Source organism: Podarcis gaigeae (assembly GCF_964106915.1).
Source record: "Podarcis gaigeae genome assembly, chromosome: 3".
Classification (NCBI taxonomy): domain Eukaryota; kingdom Metazoa; phylum Chordata; class Lepidosauria; order Squamata; family Lacertidae; genus Podarcis; species Podarcis gaigeae.
In genome coordinates this window covers 90,364,768-90,385,989 of record NC_139680.1, presented here as the reverse complement: position 1 = coordinate 90,385,989, position 21,222 = coordinate 90,364,768, and the positions used below count along the sequence as shown (strand labels likewise).

At 40.3% G+C, this 21,222-nt stretch overlaps 1 protein-coding gene across 4 annotated transcripts in view; it reads right to left on the bottom strand.

Moving 5' to 3' along the window:
• The window catches only part of CDC42BPA (CDC42 binding protein kinase alpha), a 159,157-nt gene that overhangs the window by 6,851 nt on the left and 131,084 nt on the right, over positions 1–21,222 (bottom strand). For 3 of the 4 annotated variants that reach the window (XM_083732033.1, XM_083732034.1, XM_083732035.1), the window contains 10 exons: positions 20,245–20,384; positions 19,550–19,631; positions 18,326–18,542; positions 17,701–17,763; positions 16,418–17,011; positions 14,906–15,003; positions 14,271–14,355; positions 12,094–12,217; positions 10,706–10,823; positions 214–331 (listed from right to left, as the gene is read on the bottom strand). In XM_083732033.1, the coding sequence (XP_083588159.1) occupies positions 214–331; positions 10,706–10,823; positions 12,094–12,217; positions 14,271–14,355; positions 14,906–15,003; positions 16,418–17,011; positions 17,701–17,763; positions 18,326–18,542; positions 19,550–19,631; positions 20,245–20,384 (1,639 nt within the window). Of the gene's footprint in view, positions 1–213; positions 332–5,957; positions 6,144–10,705; positions 10,824–12,093; positions 12,218–14,270; positions 14,356–14,905; positions 15,004–16,417; positions 17,012–17,700; positions 17,764–18,325; positions 18,543–19,549; positions 19,632–20,244; positions 20,385–21,222 lie in introns of all 4 variants that reach the window. The other variant, XM_083732036.1, reaches the window with a different exon arrangement.

Here is a 21,222-nt window from a genome sequence, read left to right as displayed (position 1 = left end):
TTCCCAATTTTTTTCTCTGGTATTGGACATGTGCCAGATCTGTGTTGTTGTGGGGTACCTTACCAACACAAGCAGGGGACCATGCCGGCACCGGAGAGTTTCAAAAGTCACTTGTGACACCATGTTTCTTTGCCCCCCCCCCCCAGTCCAGTCACTTGTATATATGTGGACGGACTCTGCATTATATGTTCGAGATAAGGTGCAACAACTTACTTGCCGCCAAACCACTGCTAGCACTCATGGAGCGTCCGGGTTCAGTGCGGGATTTTGTGATTGATGGAATACTGACAGAACCGCTAAACATGGTCCGACTTTCCTGAGGTCGAAGGTTCTGCAAAGAGAAACAGGAAAGAGGCAAAATCATTTACAGTGGAAATACCAAGGTTATCAAACTACAGTCCAAGCAAATGGTCAAACAATGCCTTGGTCTCCAGGTTATCTAGGCGGCAAGTAGGCAAGACTGCAGAGGTTACTTTCTATAAATAAGCACTGTGGATGGAACCACACAGAATGCCGTCAGCAGCAACTGCAAAATGCTAATTTGTATGTGGCAGTAAGTAGATAAATATGCAAGGTTTTCTCCTAAATTCTGATATTTTCTTAGGCATTTGAAACCTATCCCACACCCTAGTGTAATGTCTTCAATGTTAAAAGTCCGCATGGACACAGACAGCTAAGCAATGTAGCCAGAGACTAGATGCTATATAGCACCTGCTCCAATTATTTACTATCAACATGGATTTTTGCATCTCCCAGTTCTCCCGCTCTCTTTACTACATGTCAAGATTCTTTCACTTTCAAGGACTTTTCTGAAACACATTGGGTAGAAAAAGAATAGGCACTGAATTTATTCCCAGGACCATCCTTTCTGAGGGTTGGAATGATTCAGACACTAACAATCCCTACAAGGTTAGATTACTGCAAGATGCTACCTCTGAAGAAGGCTGCCTCTGAAGATGGCTCAGAAACTTCAGCTGATGCAGAATTTGGTGGCCAGATTGCTCACTGGTGCATGATGGTTTGATCACATTACACCATTCCTGGCCCGACTCCGGTGGGTTCTAATAGGCTTCCCAGTTCAAAGTGCCTTAACTGGCTCAGGACTGGAATACCTCAAGGATTGCCTCTCCCCATATGAACTGACCTGGACCCTGTGAGCATCATCTGAGGCTCTTCTTTATGTGCTACCGCCTCAAGAGGTCAGGATGGTGGCAACACAAGAACAGGCCTTTTCTGCAGTGGTTCCTCTTTTGTGGAATGCTCTCCCTAGGGAGGCTCATCTGGCGCCCGGTTTGTTTCATTTCCCCCTTGTTTTTATTATGTATTTTGTGGTTTTATTCTGTATTTTTAGGCTGTGAACTGCCCTGAGATATTTGGATGAGGGGCTGTATACAAATTTAATAAATAAAAAAAATATTTTTTACATGGGTCTTTAAGTATACACTTGTTATCTGCTGCTTATTTCAATACCTCCTGATTATTTCAATTATATTGTGTTTTATTATTGCACTGATTGGCTTATTGCTTTGTGTACTTGTAAACATATAAACCCTGTGTACAGTTAAGTGACAATACTTAAAAATCCAATTTAAAGGTTACTATGAGTTTCAAGTTACACGATTGCCACTTAGTGAAGCTATTTTTTTGAGAGGCAGGATAAAAATATATTAAATAAATAAAATTAAAATAATAATTTTTCAGGAATTATATTTCACTGCATTTTTGTTTTGTTTTTCAACACATCAGTAATAAGCACATCTAAAATTAGTACTCTGCATGCATTCAAATTTCAGGAATGCACTCTTATAATTCATTAAACTCCTTTGGGCTTATTGCTTGGTTGGTCTTTAACAGATAGCCACAGCTTATTTGATTATATTATTATTTATTTGATTATATTCAACTATCCCCTGTACAAAATTGGAATAAATTGCATATTTCAAGAATGTATGAAATAAAAGTTTTTTTCTGAGTTTGAGTCAGTGATATAGCATTCTGTTGTTGTTGTTGCATGTAACACATGATTCTATAATGCATGTTTATACCATTAATCTATCGCTTTTCTGTTTTTCTGTTTATGCAATGCACCAATTAGCATCTGACAGGCATAAAGAGCTAAGTAATCTTAATTATTGTTTTCTGCTTCTCTCATTGAACAGTTTGTTTGCCACCTCTGCACTGTATGTTTATGATCCCACTTCTCAATTAAAAGATTAAAGGTCAATTCCTTGCTTCCCCAAGTCACATTAGCAATGTGATCAACAACTCCTGGTAGGAGAAAACAAAATATGGTTACAGGATGAAGTTGACTGCTAGAAAGCTTTCAAGTGATTCACTAGCCACCCAAGCTATCCAGTAAGCAGTGAATCTGATACAGGCTGCAACAATATTCAGTCACAGAAGCTGCAACACTGGCTACACAAAACAAATACTAATGGAATGAAAATAGGTACTGATCAGGACACATGAAATTCAGCATCCTGATTTGCACCTGTTGCTTAGATACTTCCTAACTGTGTCTCTCATTTTTCCAAAGCTGAGTGCAGAAGAGAGACTGAAAATGTCAATCTTTCATGTCAGAAAACAGGAAACTGATAACAAACACACTTATTTGGAAAGCACACTGACTTAAAAGTCAAGTAACAGAATCCAGGACAGGGATATAGAATGTACTGAGGGCTGGTTCAGTTTCTTCTAATGGCTCCTACTGAATTATATGAGCAACATAACAATTTGGGATATTACAAGGAGGAATGATTTTAGACTTTATTAATATGAACTTTGGAGGATGAGGGGAAGAGTCAATGTGCACTGATATGCAGAGTAAAAGAAGAAGCTTGCAAGCCCATCCCCTTCACTCAGAACGCTGGGCATTTATGATGGTGATGATGCTGATGACGACAACAACCATTTTTTTCTTATACATTGCCCATCTGACTGGGTTGCCCAAACCACTCTGTGTGGCTTCCAACAAAAGTACAGAGGGAATGGGGAGGGGGGGGGGGGAGAGAAAACCCACCAAGCATTAAAAGTGTCCCGAAAGAGGGCTGCCTCCAAATGTCTATGAAAGGTTATGGAGTTGTTTAACTCTGACATCTGATGGGCAGGTGTTCCATAGGGTGCATGCAACTACCATGAAGACCTTCTTCTGCCTGGTTCCCTGTAACCTCATTTCTTGCAATGAGGGAATCACCAGAAGGCCCTTGGAGCTGGACCTCAGTGTCCAGGCTGAGTGATGGAGGTGGAGATGCTCCTTCAGGTATACTGGGCCGAGGTAATTTAGGGCTTTAAAGGTCAGCACCAATACTTTGAATTGTGCTTGGAAACGTACTGGGAGCCAATGTAGATCTTTTCGGATTGGTGTTATATGGTCACGGCGGGCATTCCCAGTCTGGCAGCAACATTCTGGATTAATTGTAGTTTCCGAGTCACCTTCAAAAGTAGCCCCACATAGAGTGCATTGTAGTAGTCCAAGTGGAAAATAAGCAGAGCATGTGCCACTCTGGCGAGACAGTCTGTGGGCAGGTAGGGTCTCAGCTGGCGTACTAGATGGAGCTGGTTGACAGCCATCCTGGACACAAAGTTGACTTGCACCTCTATGGACAGCTGTGGGTCCAAAGTGACCCCCAGGCTATGAACCTGGTCCTTTAAGGGCTGAGTAACCCTATTTGGGGGACGCGGGTGGCGCTGTGGGTTAAAGCCTCAGCGCCTAGGACTTGCCGATCGAAAGGTCGGCGGTTCGAATCCCCGCGGCGGGGTGCGCTCCCGTTGCGCGGTCCCAGCGCCTGCCAACCTAGCAGTTCGAAAGCACCTCCGGGTGCAAGTAGATAAATAGGGACCGCTTTGTAGCGGGAAGGTAAACGGCGTTTCCGTGTGCAGCTCTGGCTCGCTAGAGCAGCGATGTCACGCTGGCCACGTGACCCGGAAGTGTCTTCGGACAGCGCTGGCCCCTGGCCTCTTGAGTGAGATGGGCACACAACCCCAGAGTCTGGCAAGACTGGCCCGTACGGGCAGGGGTACCTTTACCTTTACCCCTATTTGGGGAAGTAGATCTACTGATCACAATCAATTTTAAAATAAGGTGGAGGCAACTAACACAGCTGCAGGTATATGAGAAAGATACACTCGTTTTATTTGATTAAAAGACAGAGTCCATCTAATTCTTAGGTGCTCTTTACCTCAAAGCAAATGCCTCACTGCTCTTTTCCTAAACATTTGTACAACTCACTGCTAAGATCAGAGAACTGAGAAAGAGAAGCTTTTCACGTCATGCACAAAAAGAAAATCCATGGTTGCTCAAAACAAGTTAGGAAATGGTAGTGAAGCTTAACCCTATAGCATCTCCTTTAAAATACTGATGTTATTTTTTTAACAGACCAAAGAGGTAAACAAACGAATCTTCAGAGCAAATACATCTCAATGGAAAAAATACATTTTTTATTTATAATAACAATTTATAGATCCTGCATTTCTGTCAGCAGGACTGAAATGTCATTCTTTTGAAAGGTAGAAAACATAAAATTGATTGCAGCTCACTGCGTAGAACTTTTAACTTCAGAAAAGAGAAGCAATTTACTTAACAGCCACCAAATGTAAGATGCTTTCTTGTAAAATATAGTTGGGTCATTCAGTGGGGGTCATTCAGTTCAGTAAACAATCTTGTTGGCAGGAGAATTAGATGAGCTACATACGAAAGGACACGAATGGTAACAAACCTGAAGCTCAGCAACTTGCTCAGCCTTATTGTTCTGTTCGGGATTGGAGAGATTTGTGAGACACCTCCCTTTAGACCAGGATTGTTAGGCCACAAATAAAAAAAACATTTTTAGGAAGTACTTGACAGAGCAAGAGCCTACTTCTTCTACAGACCTAACTAGAAATAAGAAGAGGCACAGCCTCCTGCTCACTTAAATGGCGCCCCCATTTCTCCAGTCCTGCTTTATCAGGACCTCCCTTCCCTTCCCAAATCCACAAGGCACAGGAGTTCTCTGTCCTCTCTTTCAATCCCAGCTCAAATTCCATCTCCCAGTTAAGTCTCTGCCTTAAGCTCTTTGCCTTCACCTAACATTTCAAGAAAAAGACTAAGATTTCAAGAAAAAAGAAGATATGTAAGACTGCGTCTGCACATATATATGCCTCCATCTCTCTTTTCTTCCCTCTGCTCCCTCTGCAAAGTTGGAATGTAGATTGCAAACTCCTCAAGGCAGGGCACAGGGTTTTCTTTTTGTTATAGGACCCTGTACAGCAGCATGTATGTACATGGGCAGTGTGGCAGAAGTCATGTAAATCAGATCAGATTGATGTTTCTATTAAGTGGACAGAATTCTATTACCATACTGAAATGCAGAATTCCAACACTATACGCAAGGTTATCTCTAATACATAGGCCTCATTCTGTCATTTGGCATGCAGCCAAATTTCCATCCAACTGTTTAAGTCTTGTCTGTTGCAAAGAAAAGCCACAGGTGTAAGTCTTTGGATACAGCAACAAGCTTTCCATAATTATCACATAAATCCTGTTGAGATGCACCACTGGGCTTCCTTCAAGTCCCCTATGAATCTATTAATCTCAGTGAACAAGGGGACTGTGGGGAGGCATGTGCAATGTACCGAACATGTTTTAGGACGCCAGTCTCCTCACTGTGGGTCCTTTGAACTGGGAAACTCATGTGAAATTCTCTGGAGAATTTTAGTGGGATTCCAAAAGTTGTTTTGAATACTTAGTAATTTTGGGAAAAGGTCAAGGACTTCTACTTTGGTAGTTGCCCAAGTTCACACCCCTCATTTGGGGGTTACAGAGAAATGTAACTGAAGGGAATCAAAAGGAAAAAAAGAAAGATCCAGACACAAATGAAGCCAACTGCAAAGCTGAAATCTCGCCAGATATTAGCCAGGCCAAAAAAGAAGGAACACCACACAGTGTTAGTAGCAGGAACACCTGGCTGAACAATTCATACCCTTATATTCATAAAGGCTGGTGCACGAGGGACAGAGCGTAGAGGTGGGGAATATGCACGGTTTATGGAATCACGGGAGAGGAAATTTTCAGCTGAGTTAACAGTCATGTGATAGATGTGCTCGAAGTTGCTTGGAGAAGAGATGAGATGGGAGTGATGATGAGAGGGTGGATAAGGGGAGCTTGGCTATCAAAGACAAGAGAGATACAGAGAGCAAGACAGAGAGAGATAGAGAGACAGAGAAAGAGACAGAGAAAGAGAAAGAGAGATAATGAGGGAGGATATCTGTGATCTTAGGAATACAAATCATGGAGCATATGCTCATTAAAAATGAGGCTTGTAAATCAACAGGCATATTTATCATCTGCATACTGCCTGACCCATTTCCAGAGACTGCTTTTGTACATACACAACCACAACCACCATCGTATTTTAGAATCTCGCTCTCCAAAGTACTCATTACTATCTTGAAGAGAGTGAGCAGTGGCATGTGAACTGCAGTCTAGCATATGCCCTTCTCCTGCCTTCAGACATTGACATGTACTACAAACATCACAGTTACATCCTGGCTCACCTGTCCCCTCCTTCCCCCTACCACCTGTGCTACTCAGAGTAGAGCTTCACTGGAAACTCACCTGCTCACAGCTTGCTTGAATTAGCAAATGGACTGAAAAAGGCATGATGTGTTACTAGTGACTTCTATGATGGCATCACACCTTGGGTAGTACAGGTAGGTCAGGCTGCAGAGGCTTTACTTTCACAGTCCCATCAGACACACACAAGTGGGCTTAACGTACATGGTATACAAAGGATCAGACATTCTCACACAGCCAATTCAATCCCATGAGAATATGTGATGTACATATTCTATTGTACAGTGGGAAAAAATGTGTGGTATCTAAGTCATACTCACAACAGACCCTTTTTAAACCTACAGATTTAAGTTAGTCATGGGTTAGGCCTTGGCCAAGTCAAGGACTTCATGTACCTTTTTTGTTGCAGGTTAGATGACAAAGTAGTTGTTGTATTATTATCCATTGTGTACACCTCCCAGATTTATGTGGTCTAGTTTTTGAATAACGTTTACATTTATGAATCTATAGCTTTTTCTCTTTTTCCCTTTCCTTTCATTCCCCTTAGTTAACAAAAAGAAAAAGTGTGAACATCACAAAAAGAAAGAAAATAAATCTTTTTCCACACAGGTAAACTAAAACCCTGGATAACTGCTGCCAATCTGTGTAAACAATACTGAGCTAGATAGACCAAATGTCCAACTCAGTATAAAGCAGCTCCTGATATTCCTTATGTATTCCTGTATCTATATATAAATGTATTGTAAGCCTTGTAGATTTTTAAAATGTCATTTATTCAATACATAATTTAATAAAAGTTTACCCTGCAAAATCAGCTCCATCTAGTGGTAAAAAGCTAGATGCTTAAGTGTATGGGGTTTTTCTTTTTCTTAAAAAAAGAACAAGACTGCCTTTAAAACTATCTTAGAAAAATAAACTTTCATTCATTCGTAACAAAGAAGACCCAAGAACTGACACAAAATTAACAGTGAAATACTATACAGAGAAGCAAGTCTGACTGAACTCAACGTGACTGATGATCATAGGACTAAAACAGTCAGATAAGAGCAATTTTCATTATCATCTCTTGCAAACATACAATGATCTCACATATCTTGATGCAGCTAATCTTCCTAAGAAGCGCCACTTTCAGTAGGCATCCCCAACCACTGGGAAACAACAGCCCTGTTTCTGAATGGTGCACTAGAATACATCCCTCACTCAGTGTGCTGGGGACAGCTACAGTATACTAGAATAAAAATATGGCAATATAAAATCCAAGCCTACCTTCCCTAGCATGGTACTCTTCAGACAAAGGAAAAAATATAGCTGGTGGCAAAATCCTACTCCCATTTTCTTATTAATAAACGAAACAACTGCAAACATTTGATTACAAGGAAACACAGTATGGGGAGGAGTTACTAATGTTTTTGGCTCTATCCTCCTTCATGTACCAGTCATCCAAACATCTAGATACTCCCGGGGGGGGGGGGGGACGGGACGACAACCCTGAATGTACACCCTTGTTTACTAGAGGATTCGCAAACACATCAGTTTCTCTACATGTACCCTCAAATGTAGATCATGTTCTAATTTCAGTGATTTCCATGTAAGAGGAAAATCCTGTAGATTTTGCTGAAGGACCAGCTGTTAATTTTTACACACTTTATTGAAGAACTCTTGCTTCATACTTGCTGCTACCATGGAGCTCAATTATTCAATTAGAACTGCATATACACAAACAGGAAGATCACCAGAATTGTATGACCCATCAGGAAGGAAAACAGTGTATCACATTACACTGCCATCATATTTCAGACTCGTTACACACTGGCTTTGTTTTCATGTAATTCTAAACCATGGTTTAGTGCTGTGTAGATGAGCCTGAACAAGCCTGAGTAATGAATCGGGCCCACACAATTTCCCCTCCTCTTCCTGTGCACGTGGATGATGACTTCCATGGGGTTTAGTTTCACTTTTACAGAACCTCGGTGTAGCATTTCATTAAAACAAACTCTGGAAAGTTTCATAATGTCAACTTCAAATAATGTCTTATCCACATACCACAGGGCTCAGAATCCTTTTCTGGCTGAAGTTGACAGGGCCACCCACCAGCCTATCACCTGACATCATAGTGACCTCAGGTGATGTCTCTCTCTGAAGCCCCAATTGTCAGGACTTCAAAGCAAACCATGGGGCTTTCAAGCAGCCCTTCTTTAAATATCCTTGGGCAGGGGTGTTTATAAAGGGCTTTCAGACACCCTCCCCCTTCTGTGTGTCCTTCAAGCCACAGAGGCTTGTAGGAAAAGTGGAGGGGGAGGAGATTGGAGGCAGGTTCCCATGTACTTGAAGGGCACCTCCACCTTGCTCCTTCATACTTCCAAAGTTTGAATGCCTTGAGCAACACATGTTCCAGCAGCTGATGCGATGGGAACACGCCTTCAAACACCCCCCTCTGTGTGTCTCCTTTAAACTGCACACCTTGCTTGAACAAAGGAACAGCCGAGAGCTTTGGGTCCCCAGTTGTTCCTTTGATGTTCTGCCCTTACAACCATCGCATGGGGGTGGCTTCTTGAAAATGGCCTTATGGGCCCAACAGGGAGGCCTGGTGGGCAACATTTGATCTGTGGGCTGGAGGTTCCCACTCTGATAAAGCACTAAATAGCTTAATTTTGTTGTTGTAAAAATGGAAATATCTGCTGCAGTTGATTAATTTTAAAAACCATTAGCTTCAAACTAATTGATGCACATACCTTGGCTAGTATACAGAAATAGTGTCTTTGCATACTGATAAATCAGGCGCAATGTTTAATTTTTACTGAAGTTTGATAGAAAAAAAATTGTAGGGACCCAAGGAAGTCAAATAATTTACTAATATGTTCCTACAAGCATTTGAATAGGATCCTCTTTTGCTTGTTTAGTTAGAACGATGGCAAATTTTAAACAGGCAAAATCAGCACAGCAACCGTAATGTGGGGAGAGCTGTCATTTACTATGTTGGCGGGGGATGCTTGAAACCTACAGAATCATGAAAATATGAGGAAGAGGACTCTGTGTCTGGTATATATCATGAGGGAAGACCACACAAAAGGGTAATCCTTTATACAGATAAATCCTGGGCTGTGAATTTTGCTGACTGCACATATGGGAAAATAAAGAGTGAACTGTTTCTTAGCACCTGCCGTGATCCTCTCTTCTTTCATGTCCTCTTGTATAGCTCAAATAATTTAGAAAAATATGTGGGAAAAGAAAACAGAATGCTTTTGTATATTCAGCAGGGAAGAACAGATAACATGAAGATCTGGAGAAGAAACAAAAAACTGGTGGGACACTTGTGTACCCTGCAGATAGAAGCAAGAACTTGGCCCAGCCTGTTATTTTGCTGAATACTGAACTTCAGGGCGACTCACCCTTTTGGGACCCAGGACACATTTAGAAATGTAAGAAACTGTTGTGGTCACATTTCATAGGCAAATACGGTCAATGCTCAGAGCCCACCCCCCACCCCAACAACAGGTAAAACACCTACACCCGCCAAACAAATACAACACAGACTATGAAGCAGACCAGCCTTAAAAAAAATTTCCGCAACCAAAGTACCCCCCCAAACAATTAAAAAAATGGGAGGGTCAGGTAGCCTGATTTCTGCATTTCACCAATGGTTGTAACTATTCAAGAACTATTGCGTAAGCTACCATGAGGTTACTGTGTGGAATGACTTCCTTATCTATATCCATTAATTAACGTAACTGTGGAACTGGTGTTTCCAACAGATGTAGCCATTGACATTTAACAGTTAAACGTTAACCTTTATGGAAAGTAAACTTGGGCACTGCCAGTGACAGGTTCACCTTGTGGTATCTCTAGTTAAACTTATTTTAGGAAGAGGTCTTTCCAAGCACCTATTGTGTGAGAACCTGGAACGTCACATCTAGGCAGGACAGATGAGTTGGCAAGATGGGAAAAGGACTTAAGGCAGCTTCCTATGTTCCTAAGATTTGTATTTCTCTATTTTTATCACTTTCAAGCCCCTGCCCATGAAAATCACTTTTTATTTCATTAAAACCTTCTAACTGTTCAACTCCAATTTATATCACAATTTAATGCCTATATGTTCATTTTATCTACTATATAGAACAATAACATCTATGTGTGGACACACTCTCATATACTTACCATAGGTAGATCTTTGAGGATTTGTATACCATCTCCTGGGCCCATGTGTGCTATGTGGTTAAAGTTAGTTGGATTAGAAATTAATTTATTTCTCATTTCTGGATCTCGTAGCATCTCCCTGCAAGAGAGGATAGCCAGGTCAGGTATTTTGTCCATGAGGATATTCGTAAAAATGGTGAAATATATATTTACACACATATTCATATAAGTTACTTTAAAACATAAAAAAAAAAATATCTGGCCAGGTTTCAAAGGAGGGTAACTTTAACTTCTGGTGTTGATTCTATGCCAGCTCTCAGCCTGATGAAAGGGGAAAGGGTCGGGAAGAACAGAAGTTTGGTTTAAAGCCTTAAAAGCCCATGCCCGTAAAAAGTCCATAGGGCTACTGAGACTCAGAGAGGGAGTTGAGACAACATTCAAGAAAAGGTGCAGTTGCGGGCTCAGTGGTGACCTGGCACTGCAAAGATGGAGGCAGAGGTGAAGGACAGAAGAAGAAAAAAGAAGAAGAAGAAGAATTAGAAGAATATTGCACTACCCTTCATATTTAACTGTCACAATAACTTTAAGAGTTTGTAAAGGAAGGTCCCATTCTAAATGCTTTAAGAGTTCTCTGCATCTTTGAAAAGCAGAAAGCATAAACCTAGCCAATCATACAATAAGTGCTGCTATAATAGCTTTACAGAAAGAAAAGCAGATCTAGCTACCTTTACCAGTGAAAAGTTTGGCAATTTGAGAAGAAGTTCTGTTCTTTACATATGTCTTTCCTGCAGTTACATGTAAACTTCTATGGATGGAAAGAACACTTGGCCAGAAACACTGAAATATCAGTCCTGTGCTTACTGAAAACACTTTCTTAATATTCAGAAAGGTTTGTAGTTTTTTCATATACCCCAAGACACCATTTTCCAAGGTGAGCCATTTGTTACATAGAAGCCACGCAAGGGGACAATTAAATAAAGAACATCTAAACACTGAGGAATGTTACAGAGTATGGGATGAGCATTGCCAAAAAGTACAACAGCAAGTACTAGACTTTGAAAGTAATACGTATGCATAATTAGTAATGTAATCCTCTTTTGTAAAAATTTTTATTATCAATCTTCATATATACAGTATATCCACACACACGCACACGCAAATGTACATATATACAGTACATGGAGGCATGCATTCAGAAAATTACATTAATTGTTTTGCACAAGGATTTAATTTTAAATGGACTAAATCTTTTAGACTGGTGTTTATACAAAGTATATACAAAGAGTAAATGTAAGGGAAGAGAGACAAATGTCTGTTCTAACAAACAAAAAAACTACATTGACAGCAGACAAACAAGTCTTCAGGGCCTACAGGCATGTACAGAAGACAAGTACAGGTTGAATACCGACCTCCTCTGTTGCATCCTCTCCTCCTCAGGTACTCTGAATGAGTAACGGCGTTTATTGTTGATATTTCGGACCATTTGCTTCCGGCTGTTATCGGATGTCTCGGGAACCACCAGCTCATCACCCTCTAGGAAAGATGCAAAAAACCCAGCAGGTTCCATATTAAGTTAATTAATAAAATGGTTAAAAGCGTATTAAGCTAGGTATTTCCCCTATTCTGGGTTGTTATCTAAACAGAGCCCCTGGGAAATTATATAAACAAACACAAAAATAACGTAGGAAGAAGAAACTGTAAAACACTATTTCTGTGACTGCAATCCAACGCTAATTGTGTATCACATGCAAACATGCTTTTAAAAAGTTCACCCCCCTTTTTAAGTTGGGGAGGGGGCGATTTTGAGACATTAAGTACAAAGGGAGGAGGGTGCTTAACCTGCTTCCTTCCCACTGCTTCTCCAGCCCCAAATTAGCCTTCCTCTGAGATTCAAACATGGGGGCAAGGGAAGCAAAGTGGATTAGGGATGGCAATCTTTTGAGCAGCAGCAGCAAACAAGGAAAGTGTTAAGCTCTTCCCTACTTCTCAGCTCCCAAGTCACCTCCTTTCAAAGGAAACAAATGTATTGGGGCTTAATTAAACACATTACTGAGTTAACTCTCGAGTCTCAGTGGAATCCGTAGTGCTTATTTCTGAGCAGACAGCTATATTTTAAAGCTGCATATATATAATGAATGATGTTTGGTACATGATACAAAGTGGGTACTTGTACAGGGAGAATGATCCAAGAAGTTATGGTAGGATAGAAGGGGAAGAAAAGTTAGTACAGCAGGATGCTTAAGTAAATGTTTCCATTTCCATTTATTTGCGCTAATACCTGTGTAGGTGTTTGAGACTGTGCTTCAATGATTGGGGGGGGGGGAGATTTTGAGATCTGCTTTGAGAAAAACTCACATAGATAACTGAATTCTAGCACTAAGCAGGAAAAAGGGAAAGATCACTTCATTTAACCGTAATAATTCTGCTGTAGTTTATCCATTTCTTGTAAGATCGACAGAACCAAATTATTTTCGGGTAAATCAAAATTGGCACCAATTAAAAGCTTACCTCTTCACCCAGTTTTGCATGGGACTGATTTAATACTGAATTGCAAACTGGTTGCTGTGAAGCTGTTGTACTATTATATCCTTCTTGCTTTTCAAATAGTTTTCATTTTATTTTTATATAGCTTTATTGTTTTTTCTAACCTGCTCTAGGATTAAATAACTGATCCTAGGTTCTGTAAATAAATAACCTACTTTCTGATACTAGGAACATACACTCAATATTCTATAAGCACTCAATATTCTAAAACATTTATAAAGAAAAATATACTCATTTCTTGTGATAATGTAATCTTCGCACTTCACTCAGGACAGGGAGTGGTAAATATATATACCAACATAATTTCTAATCTTTTGTTTCCTCTTCTCATTGTTATTTACAGTGCAGATCTTAAATGTCAATGGTGACTATACCGATTGGACTAAGTTTTACCAACCCAAATAAACATATATATTATTACAACTAGTGTTGTGATCAAGGACTGGGTTTTTCAAAAAGTGTAGTTTTATTTGTGATTTTATTGTATTTATGCAGGTGTTATTGTTAACTGCTTCAGGAGTCTTTTTTTGGCAGAGAATTATTCTGTAAGTTTGAGAAAATAGCAATAAAAATTTCCATTTTATTTATGGAAAAATAAGCAGAACCTAAAACATCTACGAATCACAAGTCGTAGGCCAGAATAAAATAACAATAGATTTCCAAGTCAATCATGCTGCTGTGCTAGAGTCTCCATAGTCTCCCAGCTATTTAGGGCACACGGTACAATAACTTTTTCATAATTTTGTTCTTAACCCTGAGAGAATGAGTGTCTTTGTCAGATTACAGCTGAAATGGTTGTAAGGCCAACCAAAAATGTCTTATACGAGACTGAATCAACAATGATACACAATATTTAATGGGCTATATCGTGGATGGGGATCCTGTGACCCTCCAGGTGTTGTTGGGCTTTAACTCCCATCAGCATAGCCATTGGTCAGGGATGATGGAAACAGTAGTTCGGCAATGTCTGAAGAGCCACAGGTTCCACATCCCTGGGTTATATCAATAAGTTAATTTTAGTGAGGAATCTTCTTTCACTCACCTGCCATCTTGTTTTTGAAATATATTAACCTCACTGTTTCTAGTCCAAGAACGTTCAGCGATCCTTCTATGTTCAAAGGACGTACCTGAAAGCACATGAGTTATGAGTAGCTTAGTAAATATTGGCTTTAGTAAAATATTTCTGAAACTCAAAGGCTAATGATGCAGAACAATAATTAACAACAGTCTTAAAAACACACACTTGGAAACTGATTAGTGAATTAGTGTTGAAACCTTTGCCAAAAACCTGGAGTCATTTTACCTAAGATCTGAGATAGTGTATAATTTTTTCATTTTCATTTGTTCATAATATTAAACAGAAGTTCACAAGGTGTTTTTCAATGGAGGAAATGATGCAGTTTGAATTAAAAAAAAAGAAATTAAAAACACAATGATCAGCTAAAGCCTTACAAGTGATCATGCAATAATTCTCAATATAATAATTTTAAAAATTACTGGTGTATGAGAATTTCAGAGGAAGGAGGAATTGTATTGCATAACAAATGATAAACGCAGATAGGGAATTCTTTTATAAGTTGCATTTGACTGAATATGCTAACAGGTTGAAACACTCTTAACTCTCGTTGGAATCTATCCCATGGAATGGTTTGCTCTTCAGTATCATTTGCTATTTACCTTCTTGAGGGGGATAGTCTGAATCCACTCCATGGAGTTCACATCAAATATATCAACGGCATTTTCACTGTATACTGAGAGGTAGGGGGCATTGTAACCTGGGGAGAAATAAAATACAAGTCTGAGTAACAGATTGTGTTGAAGGTTAGAAAAGAGTCACTTCTCAATATACAGACTCTGTAGACAGCTTAACATTGATAATTTCTTTATTATCCTTCTAATGACTGTGTAGAAAATGGTAAGATTTATTTTATTTTTTATTCTGAACAAAAGGATCTTTGATTATTACTGGGAAGCAAGACAATATTTACTAATCACATTCCTTCTGGTTTAATATTCATCTCAATTTCCCAGCTATTGATAGCATTTTGAACCGGTAACTTTGCCTCAGATGGGGAGGACCCACCTTAGTTCTGTGACTGCAAGTTGTTTCAAACTTATTTTATTCTATTTTTTAATTGTTGTAACTCACCCTGGAACCTTAGGTTGAAGAGTGGGTAATTCTAGAAAGCAGGGTCTTGCAACAAATATTACAAGTGTATTTGAAAATCTGGGTCTGTGAATATACTTTCCAGGTGTAAAAAATGAACTGTACAGTGTAATGTCGTGGGACCCACAGTTGTTAAGGTTCCCATTAACCTTGGTATACCACTGGTGAGAAACTGTGTTGCTGGTAGTGGATGCTCTTGCCTAGCAGTAACGTATGCCTAATGCCAGGGGGGACTGTTTTATGTGTATGGTGCCATTTGCTTATTACCATTCATATCAAGCAGCTTTAGTCATGACAACTACAAGCCAGTGCTATGAACAGGACTACTTATGCTAGATACATAGTTCTAGAAGCAACACACAGCCATATTCTGCCATGAAACTCTTAATCTCAGGGTTGTGGTTGGGCAAAAAATTCCTTCATTGCATGGGGTTGGACTAGATGACCGCCGTGGTCTCTTCCACCTCTACAATGCTAAGATTCAATGATCTGGCCAGGTATGGCACTTGCTTTCCAATGCAGAATCAAAAAACATAATCTGACTCTGGTTTCTGACTCTGGTTTGGAGGACAACTGCTAACCAAGGCCTGCCAAATGAAACACTGTGAGTGGCATTCAACTAAATCTACTTAAAGTGCACCCACAAAAATTATTGCTCCTATCTTAGCCGAGTTTATTAATTTTACTGGATCTACTCTAAGTATAACCAAATTGAATGCAACCCAGAGTTAAACTACAACTAACGATGAACAGAAAATGGGAGAGAGAATTTATAGTGGGAGGGAGAGAATGGTAAGGAAGAATGTGTACATCTGTGTCTTGTTTATGAAAACATTATTTTAAAAAGCTATTTCTTACAAATGTCTTTTGTGCATCACGCCCCCATGTAGCCTGTTGATGATGCCGTCTTACAGAAAAAGAAGGGAGTAACTACCTGAATATTATCCCAATGTTGCATGAGTTCTCTCAAACCAGGAGGAGAAATGAGGCTACTTTGAACTAACATAATGAAAGGAACTTACAGGAGGAGGAAGGAGTTGCAGGCCACATCAGTTCCTGTTGCCTTGATCTTCGACCTTGGCAGTCCACATAAACCCCCACGCTGCTAAAACACAGCAGGTATTCCTTATTCGAGATCTCAACTGCACAGATGGCATCAGTTGGTTGCTGTGCAATGAACGACAGTGTGTGATCATCTGGGTGAAGCAAACTATGTGGGTTTCCTTCTCCATGCAAAGGGTATTTTAAGAATCCTGACTGGTAGCCCACACAGAGCCGCTCACTAAAGATTGCCATCCACTGGACATTCCCAGCCACTTGGATTTCTTTAATCTTTTTGTGACGTGTCTTGCTGTGATTTAGTTCATAGCAGAGGACCTGCCTTTTCATTGCCACACACAGGCAGGTAAGGGCTCCATGGCGCACTTGCCCAGAAACTATTGTCTGGCAACCTTTAGTCTCTGCCAGTTTATAAAAATCAGTCTCTCGTCCATCCAGGGCTGTCATAGGGAATAGCCGTACATGACGGTTTCGTCCTGAGATCACTGCAATTAGCTGCTCATTGGGGATGAGCTCAATCTGATGCACTTTCTTATTGTCACCAACACGAATGATCTCTGCAAAAATTAAACACTTAAGTTAGTACCCATGCAAACAAGCAGTTCTTCCTTTGAAATTTTATCTTGTGCTAAAGCCCCAATGCAAACTATTGCTTGTGTTTTTTATTTCTCCCTCTCATTTTGCTGGAACTGTATGAAGACAGACATGGTGTTTTTCTCAAGCCACCATAGTCTCATCTTTCAGCAACCTTCTTCTTACAACTTATTTCTTATGGCTTTAACAATAATTTTCTGCTTCAATCCTTATTGCTGGGATATGTTATGCCTCACTTGCCATAATGAAGACGTAGGGAATCTTTTTAAAAAAAAGAAAAGAAAAAGTTGAGAGCCTGCATTCCCTCATGGGTAATCTTGTCACAGGCCAGAACCTATAATGCAGAGAGATGCTAAGGTTCTGAGGACCCATGGGGTGAAGCTTCATCCCTGGCATTTGCAGGTAGCCATGGAGAACGTTAATCTTATTTATCCCAATTCAGGAAGTAGTTATTGAGTCTGGGTTCTAGTCCGCCAACACAGCACAGATTGAAAGGCTTTCTTGGTAGGCGGAAAGAACTGAGAACAGTTTGACTTGTCAACTTCATAATCATGAACTAATAAAAGACGGCACTAGAAGGAGCTGACAGAACAAAATGTGCAGTTTATTATTTCAACCCCCGACATTTCAAACATAAGCCATGTTCCCTTACCATCCTTGGTGACATGAACCACAAATAACCCTTCTTCATTGCCCAGAGCTATTCTTTCGTGATCTGCAGCAGTTAAAAGAAAAGAAGAGGGTGGGTGGGGAGGAAGTCCAATTGGAGGCACATGGCTAATAAGGAAGACAAATGCTAATTAGATAGCAGATCAACAGGCTAATGATTAGAAAAGAATACTTACCATTCACTTCCATATATCACTTTTAAGAATTAAAAACAAAATTTTCCCCAATTTCCTAGTGTAATAAAATCACTGTAAGCACGCTTAGAACCCACAGCAGTGCTGCTATAGAGGGTTAGGATTAAGTGCAGGTGTCCCTCTATATAGGGTGGGATCTGTGGCTGTTGAGGTTCCCGCTGGACCCACTGAAAGAACAGGCAGGTGAGAAACTATTGCTGGTGGCGTGCCATGAAACAGGCAATTTCTTCTGAGGGAGTGGGGATTTATCCATTGGATCCCAAGCCAGACCATTTTCTGGAAAGGGATCTGGTATCTGGCCTACTCTGCTGTACTAGCTGGCATAGCAAAAAAGAAAGGGGTGGGGGGGAAAGCACCCACCCAACTTCCATTAAGGTAGAGTCAAGTATTATTGTGGGGTTATCAAGCACATACCTATGATTGCTGCCGCCTGGGTGGTTTTAATGAGGGGCAAGGTGCTGTCATAGGCCTCTTTGGGAACATAGACTGAGCGATCTTTGAGCTTGTTCTTCTTTAAAATCCTGTGCAGTTCATTTAGGACTCCTACCCACTTGCTCTTTTCACTCTCGCTGTCAGCTAGGATCAGGATTGAACACTTGTTACTGCATGCTGATAGCTGGGAAGCTGTAACCTGGAAAAGGTAAAGACGTGTGTGTTTTTGTGCAATGTAAAAGATGGCACACATGAGGTAGGGAGGAAGGAGATAAATATTCAAAATAAACCAATGCAAAGAAAAACAGATGCCTTGACATTTATGATATGTTGAATACAATCTGTGCCTTGCTTATAGTCGATCAGTTGAGGAACCCAGCATTACAGACACATTTCAAGGTGAACTAGCGAGAGTTAGTGTGACATTGCATATAGAGTGGTTTGGGAAGTTCAAATCTCTGCTTAAGTAGTGTTGAATCTCACTGGCTGATCCTGGCTCAACCAGCCTCTCTCAACTTGGCTTATCTCACAGGGTTGTTGCAAGGCAAAAATGGGAAGGGCACAACCATGGATTGGATCCAGATTTTGCCTCCCATGAATGGAAGTGGTCCTGTTTTCTAAGAAAGTCTTCTGTTACAGTGGAGGCATCTTGCTGATGAGACAGGCAATTTTTGTTTCTCTCTCTCTCTACCCCCCCCCCCAGCAGCCCCCTATGCCACCCAAAAATCTGCTTCGTATGGTCTGAATATCCTTTGGAATAGTGTGGAAGGTGGTGCCTGGGGCAGCAGAGGGAAGGCAAAGGCAAGCAAAATTACCTCCCTCATTCTCTTCTATCCGTGAGAATATACTGAGCTTCTAGTGGCAAAATTTGCTGGGATAAAAATCTAATTGAAAAAAAATAGCCAATAACTATCAGGCAAAGCTTTCCATTTATTCTAAGTTAAATGTTTGTTCCCTTCAGACTAGCTCAGGGACAGTACCATTTCATAGACCATTACAAATTAGTATGTTGTGACATTTTCATACTTCCTCCTAGTGTCCAGGGTTTGGATGAAAAAGACATGAAATTTCAAGGAGCACTTGAAACCATAAAGAACGATGCAGGTATTTTTGATAATAAAGGAAATGGAAACAAAAATTAAACAACAGTATTGGCTCCACTGTACTTATAAGCAACAGATTTCAACTTTAACATGTATTACTTACTCTAAAGATACAAGGAATATCTTTTCTATTTGCATGGATGACATCAGAAGCCAAGACAGAACTCACTGAGAATTCTTCATCCCTTTTTGAAAAACAACAATGCAAAAAATGTTTATCAGCAAACTGACGTCCACTTCTTTTATAATTAACTTTTGAACAGTATCTATTCAAATTATAGTGGAAGTGCATATCAACACAAAGTGCTTTTTATCTTAAAAAGGTAACCTCAAGTCATTTAGGAGGAGAATGACCACCAATTTCATTTCTTTTATTTTTATGTTATTTCTGTAGAATATATTCTTTTCTACGCAAACATGTGCTATCTGCTTTTTTTTTGGTAGTCTAACATCATGGCACAATGAAAATATCAGATTCTATCTGTCTGACATTAACCTGGAAGTAACTGCAGGTTTTGTCAATAGTGTCTCTTAGAGTGGCGAAGGGCACTATTTAGTGGGAAGAAACTCCAATGAAAATCCTTGTTCTTACATATTTTTGTATATATATATTTTAAATTTTACATATGGATGTTTTATGATGGCCTATATTCGTAATGCCTAATAAAGGATTGGTGAAGAAGAAGAGTTATTTCTTAGACGTGGAAGCTTCCATAGATTGAATTCTCTACAGTGTGAATTATAATTGGCAGCACTTGCAGTCTCTTACGTTAAAAAAAAAAAAAAGACACTTCCTACCTCATATCAAGAACCTGACTCACTACCACACTGGGCTGGGATGCTTTTCCTTCTGCAATATCATAAAGGAAGAGCTTGAAGTCACAGACAACAGACAGTGCTCTTTGCCAGCCTTTCTTCACTCCAGCTGGTTTTGGGACCTGTAACAAAATTAATGGTACTGATATTCAAATGTAAAGAAAGAAATGTAAAAATAAATAAATAAATCATTCCATTAATTAGTTATTAGAAATGCCCTGTATATTCTCAATGTATAACCAGCAGGTCACTCAAGAGCATGCCTGCATTGCAAAACCAAACGGGTTTAATTACTGTGGCTTTCTACAAGAAATTCTATGAGGTTGCTGAGAATTCTTTGTTAGAGATCCTTTGCCCTTTCTCAGAACTGCAGCTTCTGCAGTTCCTTTGAAAAATACCACAGCAGTCAAATCGGAATAGGTTTGTAGTGGATCTGATCTTTGGGGTTGGCATAGATGTGATCATGCTTCCCCCTGTGGAAGTGCCAGGGTCTGATCACTATGCTCTGAAAGCCAAGATTGACTTCCCACTCCTCCCCTGCTCGGGTGGCGAACCTATTTGGGCTCGTCCGCGAAAACAGATGGATCCTGATAGATTCTGACAAGCCTTACGGGACCCTGCTCCTCCTGGTGACTCATTAGATGACCTTGTTGAGGACTGGAATAACCGGCTCTTGGCAGCCATTGATGAGATCGCGCCTAAGCGCCCTCTGCGACCCCGTCAAAACTGGGCCCCTTGGTTTACTGAGGAGCTCCGGAAAATGAAGCGGGATCTCAGACGGCTAGAGTGAGTATGGCGACAGACTCGTGACGGAGCCTCAAGAACATCTTATAGGACGCTTATGAAAGACTATGAGATGGCTTTGAAAGCTGCTAAGAAATCTTACTTTGCAGCTTCCATTGCATCCGCTAGCTCTCGCCCGGAACAACTTTTTAGAATAATTAGGTCAATAACGTCCTT